This window comes from Oryzias melastigma, linkage group LG16, assembly GCF_002922805.2.
Source record: "Oryzias melastigma strain HK-1 linkage group LG16, ASM292280v2, whole genome shotgun sequence".
NCBI lineage: Eukaryota > Metazoa > Chordata > Actinopteri > Beloniformes > Adrianichthyidae > Oryzias > Oryzias melastigma.
The window spans coordinates 28,793,503-28,812,539 of record NC_050527.1 but is presented as its reverse complement, the minus strand read 5'-3'; the positions used below and the strand labels follow the sequence as shown (position 1 = coordinate 28,812,539).

Here is a 19,037-nt window from a genome sequence, read left to right as displayed (position 1 = left end):
ACTCCTGCTCCTCTTCACTCCTCCTCCTCCTCACTGCTCCTCCTCCTCCTCACTCCTCCTCCTCCTCCTCCTCACTGCGATCATTTCACCTCCTGTGTGATCGACGTCATCATGTTGGTCGTTCAGCAGAAGCTCTCTGCTGGTTGAGACTTTAATGACTTAACTTGTTACTTTAATTCATCTTTTTGTTTTGACTAACACACTAATCTTTTCTCCTTTTTGCTCCTTATGAAACAGTTTCTTTCTTTCCCTTTTTTTTCCCCCCTAGACCTGAGCCCGGTCTCCCCACTGGGGCTGTAACAGTTGTAACGTGTTCAGTCTCAGTATCTGAAGTAAACCTGGATACATCAGTTTGAGATTTATCTCTTGGAGTTTTAGACTGAAAACTTCTTTGGAGCTTTAACTAAAAATGAAGAGAAAAATGTAATTAATCAGAAACACATCAGCCTAAATCAGAACTATCAGGAGTTTGAGTCTCCCGATCTGAAACCAGTCCGACCGATCAGGATACGTGGGTAGTGTATCTCACAGGGACTGGAAGAACAAGTCGTCTATCTTCTTGGAGGATAATTCCACCTTAAACTCGTTTGTCTCCATGAGTTTGTGAGGTTTTCTGAACTTCAGGAAAGTCTAAAAACACTTTTGTCTTTTGTCCTTTCAGGGCCTCTGTACTCACGCATGGTGGGTGGGAGGGGCAGGTAGTAGGCGGTGGCGTCCTCCACGCGGCTCAGGATGTTGTCCAGTCCCAGGGCGGCCGCCTGACCCACCGGAGTCTCCTGCAGCTGCCGGCCGGCCTGCCGGACCCCCTCCGCCAGGCGCTCCACCTGATCCAGAGCGCCGTCCAGACCGTCCACCACCCACATCTGCACGTCGTCCAGAGTCAGGAAGAAGGCGTCCTTCAGGTGGGTCAGCACCTGAGCAGCAGCAGCAGTGAAGGAGGACGATGACATCAGTAACGTTCTGAGCTCCAGGTGAGCGTTCGCAGCAGTGAGTTCCTGGTGAGTTTCAGCTCTGATCAAGTTCTAATCTTTAGTTTTCTGTTCAGATCAGTGAAGCTCCATTTGTGATCTTAAATGTTGCTGCCACCTGCTGGAGAGCAGAACCCACCTCCTCTGAAGACTGGTTCAGGAAGGGGAAGTTTTTCTCCAGACTGTCCAGACCGACGAGGGCAAAACTGTTTGCAGCTTCGACTGTGGAGAAGAAGTTTGAGCAGGTGAGTCTGTGGAAGAAGAGATGACCAACTGTGTGGGGGCGTCAGCAGGGGGAGTGGCCACGTACTCTGGGGCTCCAGACTCTCCAGGAGGGGCGTGGCTCGTCTCAGGGCCTCCTCAGAAATGTTCCGAACACCGACCTCCGCCACCCCGCCCATCAGGCCCAGCAGAGGGTATCGGTCTTTGGCGCCCGAGTACGCTGACGTGACGGACTGCACCAGCGAGCGCACCAGAGGGAGGTGGGACACTCTGAGCAAGGCACTAGTCTGAAACACAGGCGGGACGGGTCACCGACAGGTCACCGCAGGTCACCGACGGGTCACCGCAGGTCACCGATAGGCCACCGATTGGCCGGTAACGGTCCACCGACGGTCCACTGACTGCCAGGTCCTCACAGCTGACTGGCTCAACTCAACAGCTGAGCCTTCCAGAACAACCACAACTATAGAATTTATCGACAAGTCCTGCCAATCAAACATCAGAACCTTTCAATTCAGATTCATCCACTAAAAACTGTTAATCTACCAGCCAATTCTAACGTTCAGAAAATCAAAATCAAATCTGAGTTTTAACCTTTTACTGTAAACACAGAAAGTGATCAGTGGTCAATAGATTTAAACCAGGCTGAGCTTTTATGTGCATCAGACTGTTCATTCCTCACTATGAACAACCCCAAAAACCTCTAAAACCAGCTCTCAGTACCAGACCCCCCCAGAACCGAGCGGCTCCTCACAGGCTGATGTCACAAATGAGAACCGCCCCTTCAGGAAGAGTCTGCGCTGTTAGAACCCCCCCCCACGCTAACACAAACACTAAATCCCACCGCTCAGCTGTGAACCCTGGCCATTATTGGACCGGCTACTAATGGCAGATAGATGGTATTCACATACATCTTCGTAAAAATTTGTATATTGTCTGTTTCCGTGGGCGAAACACAGACACGATGCCGAGGCCGGATCTAGGATGACATCATGGAATGGGCGGCACCCACAAGCAGCGATCAGAGGAAAAGAGTTCACAAGAATAACTAATATTTCAAAACTCATTTGCTGTTTAGTGTGCCAAAGGTCATATGTGATCATATATATAGTTTACTCTGAAAGGCTTCATTAAATCGTGGTATATGTCTTTTAACCCAATGAATCAACCTATTGATCCAGTCACCAAACTGCGGTTCAGTTCATACAACAAACAAACAAACAAACAAGCGCAGCTGCTATGAGTCCAGCCCCAACAGTTTATCCAGTCCGTATAACCAACCATTCCACCATCCATCGTTCAGCCGGTAAGACCAAGAAATCTCCAACCATCGTAAAAGGAAAGTCAGATAAGTTTGATCAAACCAACCAGTTCTACCAATACCTGCTCCTCAGGTAAAAGCAGGGAATGATCATCCAGTTAGTAAAAACATGGAGAAACTTTTGACTGAAAAATATTCAACCTACAGTCTTCTGTCCCTGACTGGGGAGTCCTTCAACTCCAGTTCTGTATTCAAGCAGAAAGTCAGTGTTTGTGAATCGGTTCAACTCTTTGAGGACTTGAATGTCAGATTTCTGCATGAGTGTCTCCTGTCTGAACGACTCTTCGTCATCTTCATCATCATCCTGGTCTCGTGGGTGGGGGGTTCATCCCAGGATTTTCTCACCTCATGATCCTGTCGAGCTGCCATTGTCCCGATCTGCAGGGAAACACACAAACAGAGACGAGGTTGGTCATCGTGACTCCAGACTCCAGCCTCTGGTTCAGCATGAGGCAGTCAGCTGCTGCGGCCCACAAAGCCGCTCGCTGTTCAGCTGCAGCCAGCATGAAATTCAGCTTTTTCTCTGCATCTTCTGAGGACCAGGAAGCCGCTGTGCGACCGCTCTCCCCAAATGAGCCGTGAAGACCTCATAAAACATGGATCTGCTTTTATAACTGCTAGTCAGCTGAACCAGAGTTCGGGTGTCCCTGAGTGAGCGGAGTCTCCGAATTCATCACTGTTTTCAGGACAGTTTGGTTCCATTTAAGACATTCTAGAGACCTGAGACTCTAAAATGACTGGACGGCAGTGTGGAGGAATGTGAAGCGCTTGTCTGTCTTTGGTTCCTGACGTTGTTTTTGCACCATTTGGGGAGGAATTGGAACAGATCTGATTACAGGAGTAAAAAAGTTCAAACATCTAAACCAGTGAAAACAATGAAAGCAGAGAAACGATTGTCCAGCTGGTAAATCTGTTCTTGACCTGAAGATCTTTTTCAACTAACAGTCAACAGTTGAAACCAAAGAAGTTTCTGAGGTTCATCGTGTTTGATGGTTCATCAGTGAAGGTTTAATGAATCCAGGTGACATTGTCTTGAAGATGAATCATGGACTTCAAATCATCTCTGAAGCTCAGATGCCGAGACTCAACTTAGAGTGTGATGGATTCTCTGTTCAAGAAGAGGAACAAAGTTTGTTTCAAGGAATTAGCTGCAGCTTTTCAGAAATTCTGGAAAAATTCTTTCAGAACAGAATATCATCTGCATAGAAATGATATCAAACAAACAAACGCCCCTCTCACCCTCTGTGGGTGGAGGCTGGGCGCTCCCTTGAGGGTCCTGCAGCATCTGAGCTCTTCCTGCTCTATTCTGGACTGAGATGTCTGAGGTCTTTCCAGGATCTCCTGTAGCCACTCCTCCAGTTTGGAGGTTACAGCCCCGAGTGCTCCAATCACCACGGGCACCACTGTCACTTTCATCTTCCAAGCTTCCTCCAGTTCCTGGTATTTCTCCAGTTTCTCATGTTCCTTCTTCTTGATGTTACCATAAATATGAGCCATTAGTAACACAAGCAAACACTACAATGTGTATTAAACAATAAAGACACTGAGCCTTGAGGAGCCTTGCAGTCTGACAGAAGATCTGGTCTGGACACAAACCTCAAAGGAAAAATTCAGGTTTGTGTTTTGAACGACTTAAAAGCCTTTAACTGAAGGTGGAAATGACAAGAAAATGTTTCATCGTGTGATCACTCAATGAATCAGCTGATAACATCATTTGTGATGGAGGGTAAACAGTGACCTCAGTCTGCTGCTGCAGCAAACACGAGACTACAGCAGTTATGGACTTACACATTTATCTTTGAGATCAGTCTTAAACTCCACTTATTCTAACCAGAAATAAACTCTTATGACATTTGAGGTAAAGCTGCATCTTTACTACCGTTAATGCAAACTTGTTCTGTACTGAACTTCACCCAGAGACATGGAAGGAACACTTGTTTCAAACGTTAGACTTAGAAGAAGCGAGTTTCATGAAGCTGGAGATGATATCGGGGATCTGACAGATGAGGCCCAAGACCTTCATCTTCAGCAGAGGATAGTGAGAGCCAGTTCCCGGCTGAACACAATGATCTGCTGCTCATGTGTTTGATGAGGGAGGGGCTTAGAGCGGCTTAGTTCAACACGAAAACTCGCTTAACTTTTTAAATCCAAAGAACTGCTTAGTTCTCACAGATCGATCGCCTTCAGAGGAGGTTCCTACTCGGAACATCAGGACGTTTTTTAATCTGCTTGTGGATTCCATCATTACTGCAAAAGCCAGCAGGAGGGAAATCCCTCCATCCATCCTTCCATCCATCCATCCATCCATCCATCCATCCATCCATCCAAACCCACTGAATCCCTTTCAGGGGTCGCAGGGTCGTTGGAGCCTATCCCACTGTTGAGTCATGGTGGACAGAAACACACAACATCACATCTAATTGCTATTTAGAATCATGAATGAACCTGAAGCCTGTTTTTGGACTGAGGGAGGTCACCAGAGAAACATGAACGAGGAGAAGACGTAGACTCCTCACAGAGACGATCCAGTCAGGATTTGAACCTCCTCGCCGGGAAACAAGAGTGCTAACCACTACCCCCACTGTACAGCTTTAGATTATATTAAATCCGTATTCTAAAGGCTTTAATCTAAAGTGACCATAGTTCAACCTCCCATAAATTCGTTTTCTCCGAGCCGTTCTAACATGAAATCATTAAAACCTTCAAACCTTCCCGACGCATGTTTGGGCTGAAACGTCTCTTACCATCAGAGAAGCTCCAGTGATGAGGAAGCAGTGGAGGGCTGACGAAGACCAAACAGACCGGACTTTATAACCTGATCTCAAAGAATGCGGCTGCGGTTGGAAGCAGGCGCCTGATTGGCCGAGGTGTTCGAGGATCGTTTGGGATCGTAAAAAAGGGGTTTGACTTTTAGCAGCCAAGCTGACGAATCGACATTTACTGCTGTGACCAATCGATGAGGAGGAAATGAAAGACAACATTCAGCAGGAAACACTGAAGACACAAACGCACAGACACACAAACTGCATCCAGATGAGGGAAAGTCGTCTCACATCTGATGATCAGACTTTCCATGAAACCCTTTCTGCTGTTGGAGGAAGCGCTTGCTCCTGACGGTAACTCCTGAAGCACACACATTCCCTCCAGATCAACATCCTTTATATCACATCACTAGCAGATAACACGGACGTCCTCATTACAAGTCACACATTCCTACATTTCTCCATTTTATAGACACAACACCAAATACAGAAACAAAATTCAACACAAAGTCCTCATCGGTTCACCTGCTACACTGAACGAACGCTGTGCTGAAATAATACTGCAACATATCGCGATATTTTGTCCTGCCATTGATTCTGGATGTTTTCTCTCCAAGTATCGACCTTTTAATTTCATTTGAAGAGGCTGGAAAACTTTTTATTCGTCATCCTTTGATGAGGCGTTCCTCTGGAGGCAGATAGGGGGCGCACGTTACACCAATGTGTCTGACACCTACTTGAATTATTTCATTTTTGTTCTGTTGTTTACGACAATTTTACACTAAGTAGTGACACTGCTGTTCATGTTAACTATTGTTAACACTGAATTTTACAGATCATTTCAATTGTGTTGATGCTCGTCACAGACAGTATTACTCATTTCAGCAATGGGACACAAAACTGTTATTTATTTGTTGCAAAAAATGAGACACAAGTTGTTTATTATGATTATGTTCAAGCTAAAAAATAAATGGGGAAATATTTTCCCCAAAAAGCTTCTATATCACATGTGTCAAAGTCAAGGCCCGGGGGCCGGATCCGGCCCTCCAGATCATTTTATTTTATTGTTATTAATGACCCGATGTTATCTTGAGCTCATTTCTAACTTGTATAATTTTGACAAAATATATTTTTATGGAGAGTAAAATATTGAAAGTTATTTAAGGTTTAAATTAATTTATTATTGAATAATATTCCTGCCTTTTTATTATTCATAATTATGTTTAAAAGTTACAGTTTTAAAGTTTTACAAATGGCCATTCTGCAGCTTTTTTGACTATTTTGGCATTTACTAAGATTTTTAGGCTAATTTGGAGTTTAGCTAATATTTCAGCTACATGCTAGCTGTTTTGGCTAATTTAGGATTTTTTGTAATTTAAGCTAATTTTATCATTCAGCTAATATATTTTTTCAGCTATCAGCTTCAGTGTTTTTAGTTATCGATTTCAGCATCTTCAGCAGCCAAATTAAGCTTACAGCATTGACACCAGCATTATTGCAGGTAATGCTATATATCTAGTTTATAATTATGTTAAAAGTTACATTTTTTAAAGTTTAAAAAATGTGGTTTTAGTGTTAATTAAATGTTTATCCTGTTTGGCCAGAGACCTAAGGTGTGTTTTGGGTTTTGCCCCCCTGTGTGACTGAGTCTGACCCCCTTGCTCTATATATTCTGAGTAATCAGAGACAATTTTTTACCAGTTAGCATCTAGTTCCCACTCTTACTCTCAACAAGGATCTTTCAAACAAGTCTTTTAAAATGAATGATCTGATTGTTTTTAACTGAAACCAGGCTTGGTCCTGATGCTGCAGCTATTCTCACTGAGGTCTCTGTGTCTAATTTTAACTTTTTATTTTCTATCAGGTAAGGTAAGACGGATGGAAGAGCATCCAAGAAGTATCCAAGAAGAGACTAGAGGTGTCAGAGTCCAGGTGAGGGTCAGGACAGGCAGCAGATAATTGAAGCAGAAGATCAGGTCCACATGGAAACGCTCAGCAATGCAGGCAGCGTGGCACAAACAATACTTCACACTGAGTCCGGCTCTGTGCAGTTCTTGGGTAACATGCGGTGCATTCAGTTCTCTAGAGACCCTCCTGGTTTTCACAAGAATTCTCTGAGTTTTTATCCATCATTTTCCTAGGACATAATAGAATTTTAATAACAGGAGATTTTAATCTGCATGTTGACAACCTGAATGATCCTTTTGTCTTTGAGTTCTTCAGTCTTTTAAAGAGCTTGGATTTTACCGGCATGTGGTACAGCCTACTCACAACAGAGGACACACCCTGGACTTGGTCATTACCCACAGAGCATCTGCTGGTTTGTAATCTGTTGTTGACCATTATTGTGTGCTTTATAGTGTCTGGTTTTATCCAGCAGGAGGCCTCAGTGAGAATCCTCCCTTCAATTCCTCCTGAAGTGAATTTTATTGACATTTTAAAACAAACTCCTCCTGATATTTTCGCTGATCATTTTACTTCAAATATTTAAAACTCCTCTCTTCAGACGGGCGTCTTCCCACTGCCTGTAAGACGGCGGTGGTGAGGTCCCTTCTGAAGAAGACTAACTTGCATCCAAATACTTTGGATAGTTACAGAAATGTATCCAACTTATCATTTTTAGATACAATTATTGAAAACAATTGTTTTTACTCAATTATGTGATTTCCTAAAGGAACAAGTATTTGAGAAAAATATCAATCTGGCTTTAGGTCGAATCACAGCTTTGAGACCACCCTTTTAGAGGTTTTAACAGACCTCAGAAATAATTCTGACTCACAGAAACTCTCTGTCCAGGTGTTACTGGATGTTAGTGATGTCGTAGATCACCAGATTTTATTAGGCAGACCTCTGAGTCGGTTGGCCTCTCAGGAACTGTTTCCACTCTTATCCAGAGATCAGTATTTTTTTGTAAGTTTGGATCCGTGCTCCTCAAGAATCCACAGAATAAGTTTTGGGGTTCCCCAAGGGTCAGTCTTAGGTCCAATACTCTTTCATTTATACATGTTGCCTCTTGGGGATGTCATCTGGAGACACGGTATGCTGATGATGCTCAGCTTTACATTGCCGTGTCTCCTGATGACCTTGAACCCATAAACACTCTTAAATTGTATTTTTGACCTCTAGTCGTGGTTGACAGAGAACTTCTTACAAGACAAAGATGGTTTTACCAAAGTTGCAGAGCTTTAAACCCCTTTCTCTGTGTGAGAAACCTGGGTGTACTTTTTAATTTGATTTTTTACTCTGACTTTTACGTAACTTTAATTTTTGAATTTTTAACCTTTTTTTACTTTAATTATTTTTTTCTTTTATTTGAATCATTTAAATGTATATACACATTTATTCTTGCATGCGACCCATTTTTGAATGATCTTTATGTTAATTAGGGCTGCGTTTTTAATTTATTTTATACATTTCTATAAACTTTAGTGCTTCCTCACAGGGATCCTCTGTTCTGGGCCACCATTGGCTCTGCCTGTGGGGGGGCTGTTGCTATGGTGGAGCTGTAGAGTGGGCCCTGCGCCATCCTGCACTGGACGGACGGTGCAGCGAGGACCGCCGTGGTCGGGCTCGGCCTTGGAATAGATGGATCTTCGTAATACAGTCTCTGCACAGCAGAACCGAGCCGAGCTGCAGTCCTTCAGTCCTTGTTTTTGACACAAGTTATTTCCGGGGAGGAGGGAGGGGCGGTCATTTTGTGGTCTGTTTTCTTTATGAGTCTGTTTTTAAACAATGTTTTTAATGAGTTTTTTTATGCAAAGCTCTTTGTGTTTCACATGGATGACAGGCGCCAAACGAGCAAATAAGGTTTAAAGAGGTTAAAGGTCATCAGTGAGCAGCAGACTGTGTATTTAGTGGGGGTGTGTCTATAGTGTCATGGACTTTCTTTCTTGTTCAACCAGAAGTTTCTAGTTTTACTTCCTGTTCTTGGTGTCGAGTAGCTCCGCCTCCTTCGCCATCATCACTCTCTGAGCCAATCAGCATCCATCCAGTCTAACTCCACTGATTCATGTGATGTTCGTCATGAGTGTGAGCAGCTTACCATTACGTCACCAAACTCCCCATGCACCACAATGCTCCGTCTTCATGGTTTGAGGTGGTCGCACGAGCTTCAGGGGACTGTCAGACACACCTGTGCTCACCTTAAGATGCAGCTGCTCCTCTATGACCCTCCACGGACCCGGACGACCCAAAAACCTACAGAACCCGTACGGATCACCCCCCCATTTTGAGGACGTTCAGCGTCTTTGCTGAGAGTCATTCCTTTCAAAGTAAACATTCTGTTGTTTATGTTTGTTTTGTGTTTGTGGGCAGAATCTCCAGAATGAGCCCCGCCTTCACTCAACAGGGATAGGCTCCAGCAACCCACGACCTGATGATGGCTGCAGGTCGGTGTTCTGTGTGCCGGGGTCCTCCGGCCTGAATATGATGAAATGATCCGTGATGAAAAGAAACTCCAGACCTGGGATTGGATGTTCTCAGATTTTTTTAGCTCAATCAAGCAGAAAGTTCTTTTTAGTGTTAAAAGTCTTATTTTAGATTAAAAACCTTTTTTCCTTAAATAAAGTCATTTTAATTTGAAGGTTGAAGATTTTCATGGCTCTCACATGAAATCCTGGAGTTTGGGATTCCAGGAAAAGGTCATGTCGAGCCCACAATGACATCACTTCCTGTGAGCTCACAGCACGCCGCTCTGCCTCCCACAGGGCCGCGGGACGGGGGGGGTCATGCAGCCGTTTTTGAAGGAGCCAGTGTTCTGGGTTTCTGGGAAGCGCCCATGTGACGGAGGAGATCACTGCCGCTCATTCAGGCGCCTCATCACGCCGGCTTTGGCGGTTTCAGACATGATGGAGATCCGCCTCGCGCATCTGCTGACACACAGCAGCAGAGGAGGCATGCAGGAAGATCCAAAGGCAGCGGTGGGCGGGTCCTCCTCGGAGCTTTTCTCCCGTTGTGGTCGTCACGGCGACGACTGTGGGCGACTCAGATCTTGATTGCGTTCCATCGCTGGATGTTAGAAACACGTCAGACTTCAGAGGTTCTGTTGAGACGTTTACGTCTGACACAGAACCTCCTCCACAGACCTGAGGCTCCGTTCTGGCCTCCTTCGTCTGTTCCTGATGACGTTTGATGAATCATTTGAAGACACATGAACGTAGACATTAACCAACAGAAGGCGTTCTCTTAGTTTACAGGTTTTTATTTGCACGTCCACTGATTGTTAACAAACCCAACACAAGGTTAGCATCCAGGTCTACAGCAGGGGGCGCTCAAACACTAAAGCTCTGAGGACTTCAGACAGGAGGGGAACCAGCTCACGGCTTCACATCTGTACAAATCTACAGTCCGTCAGGCGCTTCCAAACACCGACCGGATCCAAGGGCCAGGATGGAGATCAGGCTGCATCTTTTTCTTTCAAAGGGTTTTTTCAGAAGCAGATTTGAGGTGGAATCATTTCTAAATGTGCTTTCTGAAGGTCGACTCGCAGACATCACTCAGGAGAACCAGAAATATCAAACACAAACGGCGCCGCCTGCTGGCTGACTGAACCACAGGGTTGTTACAGAAAAGAATGTAAAAATATCAAAGGAAACAGACGAAAGGAAGCAGAGCTGCAGCTGCTGATGTTTACAGGACTAACGGGCAGGAGAAGGAACCTCTCACAGAACCAGAACTCTGAACTGATCCTGCTCCACGGCGCCCTCTGGTGCTGTTTTCCCTCTGCACAATAATCTGATCGGTTTCATGAGAACTCAAATCCAGAGTGTTCATTCTGAGGCGGTTTGAGGATGTTCACAAAGAGGACTTTAGTTTGAAAACGCCAAAGAGGAAGTCTGGAAACGTTTTTAAGTAAAAAGTTAAAATGCTGCTGCAAACCCCGCCTCCACCTGACCTCTGACCTCCAACCAAACATCTGAGAAACTCTGCTGGTTTCAGTTAAAGTTTCTGATGACATTTCAAAGAGGTAGAAGCTCTGATCCTGTGGCCCCGCCCTTAAATCAAAGCCCCCCCAACCCCCCCAGCAGTTTTCAGTGATGTGACGTCTGCGCAGACACAGAGGGAGAACAGCAGACGGCGCAGCAGCGATAGAACCACAGAGGTGGAAAGTTTTTCATTCAGCGTTTGCAAAAGAGATGAAGTGTTTCCAGCAGAACCTCTGCGGCCCGCTCAAACAGAACCGGACCTCAGGAAGTTCCCATCCACACCCCTCAGAACGCTAAGGTACTGAAGGGACACTTTTAGTGTTTCTGATCAGGAGGACCCACATCTTGGAGGGACGGAGGAAAGCGGAGCGCTAACTGCTAATGCTAGTAGTTAAACAGGTTAGCTCCTCTGCGGATGTTGTTGTCATGGCGACCATTGATGTGAATAAATCTACGTAAATGTTTTTAAATGCCCATCGAGCTCTTTCAAAGTAAAAGTTTAAGGATGGACACATTTGTCAGGAGGCGAGCTGCAGTTTGGCGCCACGTTTGCGGTAAAAGAACTTTAGTTTCGTTAGCATGCGTTGAACATTCAGCAAACAGAACGGCTCTGCTTCAAATCCATGAAATATTTGGACGGCTGACACATCATCTTTCACTGACTCCATCCTTCTGCTAGCTCTCATCCTCGTCTCTGAACAGCCGGTTCTGGTTCCTGATCAGAACCGGACTCACACTTGTTATCATGGGTCAGACGAACTGTTTAAAGCGGTGGAGTCACTGAAACGTTTGAGGCCTGCTCTTCTGTCAGGAGGGGGGAAGCTGCAGCTGTCAAACAGAACCAGAACCAGGATCTCCCGCCGGTCCTCCAGAGCAGCTCTCTACGGGACGGGTCAGCGTTTGGTTACAGAGGCTTTGCAGGTCGGGCTGTTCTCGTCCTCCGTCCGTCTCTGCTTTCAGGCGTTTTTTCTTTTCACACAGACATGCAATGACCTGCATGGCAACAGCAATGGGGGGGGGGTCTTTATCTTTTTTAGAATCACACTGGAGCCCCCCCCCAGCAGACACAGACATGACATCAGTCTGAGGAGCTTCAGATGTTTTCAGAGCTGCAGGATTCTGATGTGAGGCGGAGGAGAACAGAGATGAACTATGGTCACAGCAGTGTGCATGTGTGTGTGTGTGTGCATGTGCGTGTGTGCATGTGTGTGTGCATGTGTGTTACTGTGCTGTACAGAGTCTTTTGGCTGTCCCGGCCGCTCCTCCTCCCTCAGAACTCGCTCAGGTTGTGCCATTTGGAAATCTGCCGGCGGGGGTTTTCGCACACCTCCCTCCAGTGGGAGGCGCCAGAGGGGGAGGGGCTGTGCAGGCCGAGCAGCAGGCGGCCCAGGACCTCGTTCTTGGTGGTGCGGTCGAAGTCGACCACCAGGAACTCCACGGAGATCTCGGGCAGCAGCTCGGGCGGGATGTCGTAGATGAAGGACTCGTTGAAGACCGGGTTCAGGGTGCACTTCTTCACGTGGGTCTTCTTCTTGGCGATGCGTTTGCGGCCGTAGAAGACGTTCACCTTCACGTAGGGATCTGAGGGCAGGAAGGACGCGTCGGTGAGAGGAACAATAATTCATGTTTAAATCTCTGTTGTAGGGCCATAAATCCACAACACACCTTAGACCGCGGGCCGAACAGGAAAAACATTTACTGAACACTCTAAAACTACATTCTAAAACTTTAAAACTGTAACTTTTTAACATAATTATAAACTAGATATAAAGCATTACCTGTGATGATGTTAGTGTGAATGCTGGAAGCTGAATTTGGCAGCTGAAGATGATGAAACTAACAGCAGGCTAGAATATTAGCTAAATGCCAATTTAGCATAAAAATTGAATAAAGCCTAAATTAGCTAAAGCAGCTAGCATGTAGCTGAAATATTAGCTAAACTCCAAAATAGCCTAAAAAAATCTTAGTAAATGCCAAAATAGTCCAAAAAGCTGCAGAATGCAGATTTTTAATACTTTAAAACTGTAACTTTTTAACATAATTATGAATAATAAAAAGGCAGGAATATTATTCCAGAATAAATCAACTTAAACCTTAAATAACTTTCAATATTTTACTCTCCATAAAAATATATTTTGTCAAAAGTTAGAAATGAGCTCAAGATAACATGGGGTCATTAATAACAATAAAATGATCTGGTGGGCCGGATCCGGCCCCCGGGCCTTGACTTTGACACACGTTTCATGTGAATCTGGTTTAGGCTGTGAAGTAGACAGAGTTTTTAATGAAATGTCGCCCCCTACAGGCTGTCCTGCAGAAGTGACTCTAAGCTTCTGCACATCAGCAGAAATCTGATCCGGATGCTGCTACGATCGATTCATAAGGGAGTTATCCGGTCCTGATCCTCTTCCTTCCTCTGATCTTCTGCCCCTCCTCATTTTTTTGGTCTGACGTTCAAGGACGCAGACAGACGTCTACTCACTGGCTGACAGGCCCGTCATGTCCATCTTGGGGAGGTGTCGAGCCTTCAGAACGACCACGCTGAGGCGGTGGGAGACCGGCTGGTAGGACAGCGAGGCCAGCAGCTCTCCACGGCTCTCACACTGCAGACACACAGAGGAGGCGGTCAGACCCGGCGGCGCCACGGAGCAGAACTCACGAGAACATGACAGCTGAACTGATTTAGAATCTGAATGGATTGTTTAGAGACCTCCTGACCTGCTGTCAGCAGGCTGTTTACGCCTCATCGTGGCCCTGAGACGGACAGGTTGCCATGGTAACAGACACACTGAGCCACTGTTCAGTCAGGATGATGATGTCATCATCAGCTGAGGCTCACCTGCATGTTCCTCTTGGCGATCTGCTGGCTCAGGTGGACCCGGCCCGTGCTCAGGTCGAAGCCCTTCAGCGGCACCACGGCCTCCCCGATGACATCATCGCGGGCGAAGCGGTCGAAGCTGAGCACCAGGAAGTGCAGCGTGAGCTCGGGCAGCGAGCTGTAGGCCACGCCGTAGAAGGTGAAGGTCTCGTCGAACAGCGGGTCCAGCGTCTTCCTCAGCACGCGGGTCTTGACCCGGTGCTTCTTCTCGGGCAGGATGGTCATCTTCACGTACGGGTCGGAACTCCCCGCCTGCTCGTCCATGGCGGGGAGCCCCCGGGCCCCCACGATGGTCACAACCAGGGCCTTCTTGGGGAAGTTGTAGTCGACGGCGAGGCTGATGGAGCCCAGGTTGGGCTCGGGTTCGGGCTCGGCGCCGGCGGGGGTGAAGGGGGACGCCGTCTTGCTGCTGGTCTGGCTGCTGCTGGCGGAGCTGCTGTCCAGGCAGCAGTAGTCGGCGCGCACGGGCAGCGCCCGCTCCAGCCGGCCCTGAGCGTGTGGCGCCGCCGCCGCGGGGGGCACCAGGTGACTCATCTGCAGCTGCCCCGGGACGTCCAGGATGTTGTTCTCTGCATCAACCAGCACCATGCCCCTCCCCGCTGAGCCGGCGGCACCGCCCCTCTCCCCGTCGGCGTCGGAGCGGTCGGCGCGCCGGATGCCGCGGACGATCCTCTTGCTGCCGCTGAGGGATTCTGGGTAAATGCTGATCCCCTTCAGCATGTGGATGAACTTGTAGGGGGGGTCCTCGGCGTCGCAGTAGCGGTCGCCGTGGAGCTTGTAGCGGCCGCTGATGCGCAGGTAGCGGCGCTGGCAGAACGACCAGAGCAGAACCAGGACCACCATGACCAGAACCAGAACCCCGGCGCCCAGGAAGCCCGCCAGAACTGGAGACATGGCTGAGAGAGACGGAGAGGGGGGGTCAGGTCAGCTCTGACACAACAGCTTCATGCAAACACACATCAGGTCAAGTTCTGCTCCACAAACTAGTCCGGTCCAAACCTGACCTGCAGCGGATCTGAAACCGGATCAGCCTGAGAGAACCATGACTCAGCATTTCTGAATCCATGAACTCACTGAGACGAGCCTCTGTGGTCTGAACTCGTCTCTGTTTCTCCACGAGTTTTATCAAACATTATCTTCATCATCATCATCTTCATCCTCATCTTTATCATCCTCATCATCATCCTCATCCTCTTTATAATCTTCATCATCTTCATCTTCTTCATCATCATGATCATCATCATCTTCATCATCATCTTCATCATCATCTTCTTCATCATCATCATCATCATCATCATCTTCATCATCATCATCTTCTTCATCATCATCATCATCATCCTCATCTTTATCATCCTCATCATCATCCTTATCCTCTTTATAATCTTCATCATCTTCATCCTCATCTTTATCTTCATCATCCTTATCATCTTCATAATCTTCATCATCCTCATCTTTATCTTCATCATCCTCATCCTCTTTATAATCTTCATCATCTTCATCTTCCTCACGTCTTCTACACTGAATTCTTTTAACACGAGGTTGAAATAAAAATGTCAATAAAATTGTTGTTTTTAGTAACAGTTACATTTATTTAACAGGAAATCTTTCATAAAACGTTTTGACTTGAAAGTTTTCATCACCTGAATATTAATAACAGTATTTAGTCCGAGTAACTGAAAGTAACCAGCAGGAAAACTAGAAACATTTATTCACTGATTATTAGTAAAATATGAGAAATCCAAAGGAATCATTTTCTGATCCAGAACTTTTGAACTTTAATCTGACTGAAACATTTCTGGATATTTGTGAAACATGATTCCAGGTTCTGGATAAAAGAACCCGGATGGCAGAAGAACTCCAGTTTTTAGTGTCCTGAACGTCTCTGCAGAAGGAGAACTCAGGCCTTTGAGTTTAGAGACTTCATAACTGTCCTGAGAAAGTGTCCTGGTCTAGTAAAACACAGAGACGGGTTCTTGCTGAGGCTGGATTCTGATCCAGACTGTCATGAGCAGAACCTGAATGAACCTGAATGAATCTGAATGAATCTGATCCTAAAGCGGTTCTGTCTGTCTGTCTTCATGAGAGGAGGAGCAGGAGCTGGAGGAGCTCTTTGTTTGCAGGGAACAGAGGAGTCTTGTTGGACGCCGTAATGAAGCGATAAACACGCTTCATTCGGGGGGGGGCACATTCTGCAGCTCTCTCTGCAGAAACACAGCAACTCTCTCCAGCTGACACACAGCAGCGTAGACCCAAACATCACCAGCATATATGATCAACCGGATCAGAAACAAACCAACCAATGGGAGCAGGAGTTTGGAACCTCTGAGACGAAATGGAAAGCAGCCGTCACGGTGGAGGCGGAGTCTATTTAACTTTGATGCCCCACTATGTGGCCTGTGTTGTTTTCTGGGACATAGTTTCTGCAGAGCAGCAGGAATTCTGAGTTGTGGGCGGGACTGTTTGAAATAAGCAACCCCGCCCCCCTTCCCCTGACAGATCTCCTCCTAGCTTACAGCCCCACAAAAAGACGATCAACATCAGAGCCATCCAGCCGAATGGGGCTGATCCAGGAAAACAAAGACGTTCATGGATCTATTTGTATCAGAATGGGGCGGAGCAGGGAGACTGTGGCCCCGCCCAGATGATTTTCTTGGTCAAAAATTCAATCTTGACTCATGACAGTTTGAATAAAGAAATCCTCAGAGATGTGATTTGAATCTTCATTTTCTTGATCTATGTCCTCCATCGTCAGAAAAACGCCACGAGAACACGTTAAAAAAACGCCGTTTCCATGGGAGTGGGTCTTTAAGGTCCTCTTTAGGCTGCAGGAACCTCCTCCCTGTTGTTTCATTCACTCTCAACACATGATGTCATCTTCTGGAGGGAGCTGGAAGCGGCTCACACGGCTGCCTAGCAACCCTCGCACGCCGCATCGCTCTCAGCTGAGCGGCGTCTGACAGCCCGGAGAGCTGGTTTACAACCGGAGACCACAACAAAAGCCTCTGTCACAGGCCGGTCATGTGACCTGTGGCATTAGTGATACAGATTCTGTGAACAAATACGTGTCTCAAGCTCCTCCCCCTCAACAGGTCTGCATCAGTTTGGATGTTAAATCATCTCCATCCTGGATCCAAGCTTTGGTCTGATTCCTGACTGATTCCTTGTCTGGTTTCAGTTCGGTGCGTTCACTGTTGGCTCTGAATTCATAGTGTTCTGGTTCTACAGCAGGTAACGGGACAGAACCGGGCCTGGTTCCGCCGAACCTCCGCGTCTATTCACGTTTTTTCCTGGTAAAGCGGCCGATAACAGGAGAACAATGAGAAGAGCGCTGACAATCCTGCGCATGCGTGGGCTTTTCAGGAGAACAGAACAGACATGACGTCACCCCTCACCCACCCATACTGGCACACGCACGCACACAAGACTGCGCGCGCACGAGCCTGATGAGTGACAGACTGTTTTTACTGTCATTTTTTAAAACAATCAGGAAACAAATAGTTAAAAAAAAGAAATTATTTATTATCTGAACAAAATCCTAATAAATTCTGTCCCGTCATAAATGAAATCCTCTTTAAATTCTGACGGATATTCGCTTTAAAATCAAAGATCTATTTAATCCAAGTACATTTCCCCTCAAATTCTGTGATAAAATGACCGCGAACTCTTGGGCCTTTCGGACATTTAACGGGTCGGTGCTGTCGGTGAAGCAGGCCCGGTTCAGACCCACTCGGTGTTCTAACGGCGGAACCTTCCAGAACACAGACAGAGCTTCGGAACGGCGACATTTTCACCGAGCTGCCGTAGAGAAACACCGACGAAGCGGCCGATCCTCACCGTAGGCGGGTCCCAGCTCCACCATGTCCGCCATTTTGTGGTTCGGTGCGGTTCTGCGGTCCCGACGGTGAGAAAAGAGGAGGAGGAGACGCCGACTGAGTTCCGTCCGCCTTCACTTCACATCCATGGAGGAGCGACGACTGCGGAGGATTCACCGAAGACGGAGGCGCTGGTGGCGGGAGGAGGCCTTCATGCGTCCGCGCGGAGCAGAGGGGCGCGCGGGCGTCGCTGACCAGAGGACTGCTTCAGTGATGCTCGCGCGAGGATGCAGGGAGGCTGCGCGGAGCAGCGCGCGATGAGACTGAGCACAGATCGTCTATGAGAGACGATGAGTCACCACGCGGTTGTTTAGCGCCGCATTCTTTTGCGTTTTTACGTGTTTTGCATAACAACTGAATGACAATATAAGACTGAATGTAAAGAGAAATGCAAAATGTGGGTAAAATTATCGTTTAAAGTACACATTTAACTCCAGTTAAACACGTTTATCATCAAACTTTAGTTGCCAGAATAATTACCAGAGTGAGAGCTCTTACTATCTTCATTGTCTTTGAATTGGTCCTCGCGGGAGTGAAGTCCTGCGCAGCTTTGATGCGTCACAACAGTGTTAGATAATAAACAGGAAATGTACTTATATGTGCACAACTACTTTAGGGATGAAAATACAACTCTGCAGTAAATGTGTTTATTTGTCTCCGAGAACTGATTTGTGTCAAAAGACAAAAAGCTGCAAGAAGAAAAACGTCTTTGCTAAGATTCTTTTGAACAGCCGCTTCTAATAAAAACGCAAATCAGAAAATAAAAACATATTAGATATATATATAAGAGCCACATAAACAACCCATCCAGAAAGGATGAATGTTTGCAGTATTTTTTATCATAAAGCTTTTTTGGTCTAAATTCCTGTTTATAATGGTCACATCCAACCATCAGAGTTTGATTTCTTTCAGGCGTGGGGGTTTCTGCTGTTCCCACCATGTAAACCTCCTCTGGTTTGTTGTCGGTCTTCCAGTTTACAGCAGAGCAGTGGTTGACCGTGTTTCCATGATGATTCCTTTCCTTCCTGACGTTGCTAGTAAGGGAGCTTACACGAAGTAAAATGGTTCTTAGACAGTAACTCTTTATGTC

At 46.5% G+C, this 19,037-nt stretch overlaps 2 protein-coding genes across 3 annotated transcripts in view; both read right to left on the bottom strand.

Moving 5' to 3' along the window:
• plin6 (perilipin 6) overlaps positions 1-6,279 on the bottom strand; it is a 13,948-nt gene extending 7,669 nt beyond the window's left edge. Inside the window, exons 1-5 of one of the 2 annotated variants that reach the window (XM_024258274.2) lie at positions 5,256-6,279; positions 2,857-2,889; positions 1,279-1,477; positions 1,108-1,190; positions 677-914 (exon numbers count right to left, since the gene is read on the bottom strand). In XM_024258274.2, the coding sequence (XP_024114042.1) occupies positions 677-914; positions 1,108-1,190; positions 1,279-1,477; positions 2,857-2,889; positions 5,256-5,492 (790 nt within the window). In that variant the 5' untranslated portion in view covers positions 5,493-6,279. Of the gene's footprint in view, positions 1-676; positions 915-1,107; positions 1,191-1,278; positions 1,478-2,856; positions 3,591-5,255 lie in introns of those variants that run through there. The other variant, XM_024258276.2, reaches the window with a different exon arrangement.
• Positions 6,280-10,455: 4,176 nt separating this feature from the next.
• LOC112136684 (synaptotagmin-11) lies at positions 10,456-18,188 on the bottom strand. Its single transcript, XM_024258560.2, has 4 exons — positions 17,910-18,188; positions 14,037-14,971; positions 13,680-13,800; positions 10,456-12,778 (listed from the first exon to the last, which is right to left on the bottom strand). Exons 1-4 carry the CDS (start codon positions 17,941-17,943, stop codon positions 12,468-12,470), a joined length of 1,401 nt encoding a protein of 466 aa, XP_024114328.1. The 5' UTR covers positions 17,944-18,188; the 3' UTR covers positions 10,456-12,467.
• Positions 18,189-19,037: the final 849 nt, after the last annotated feature.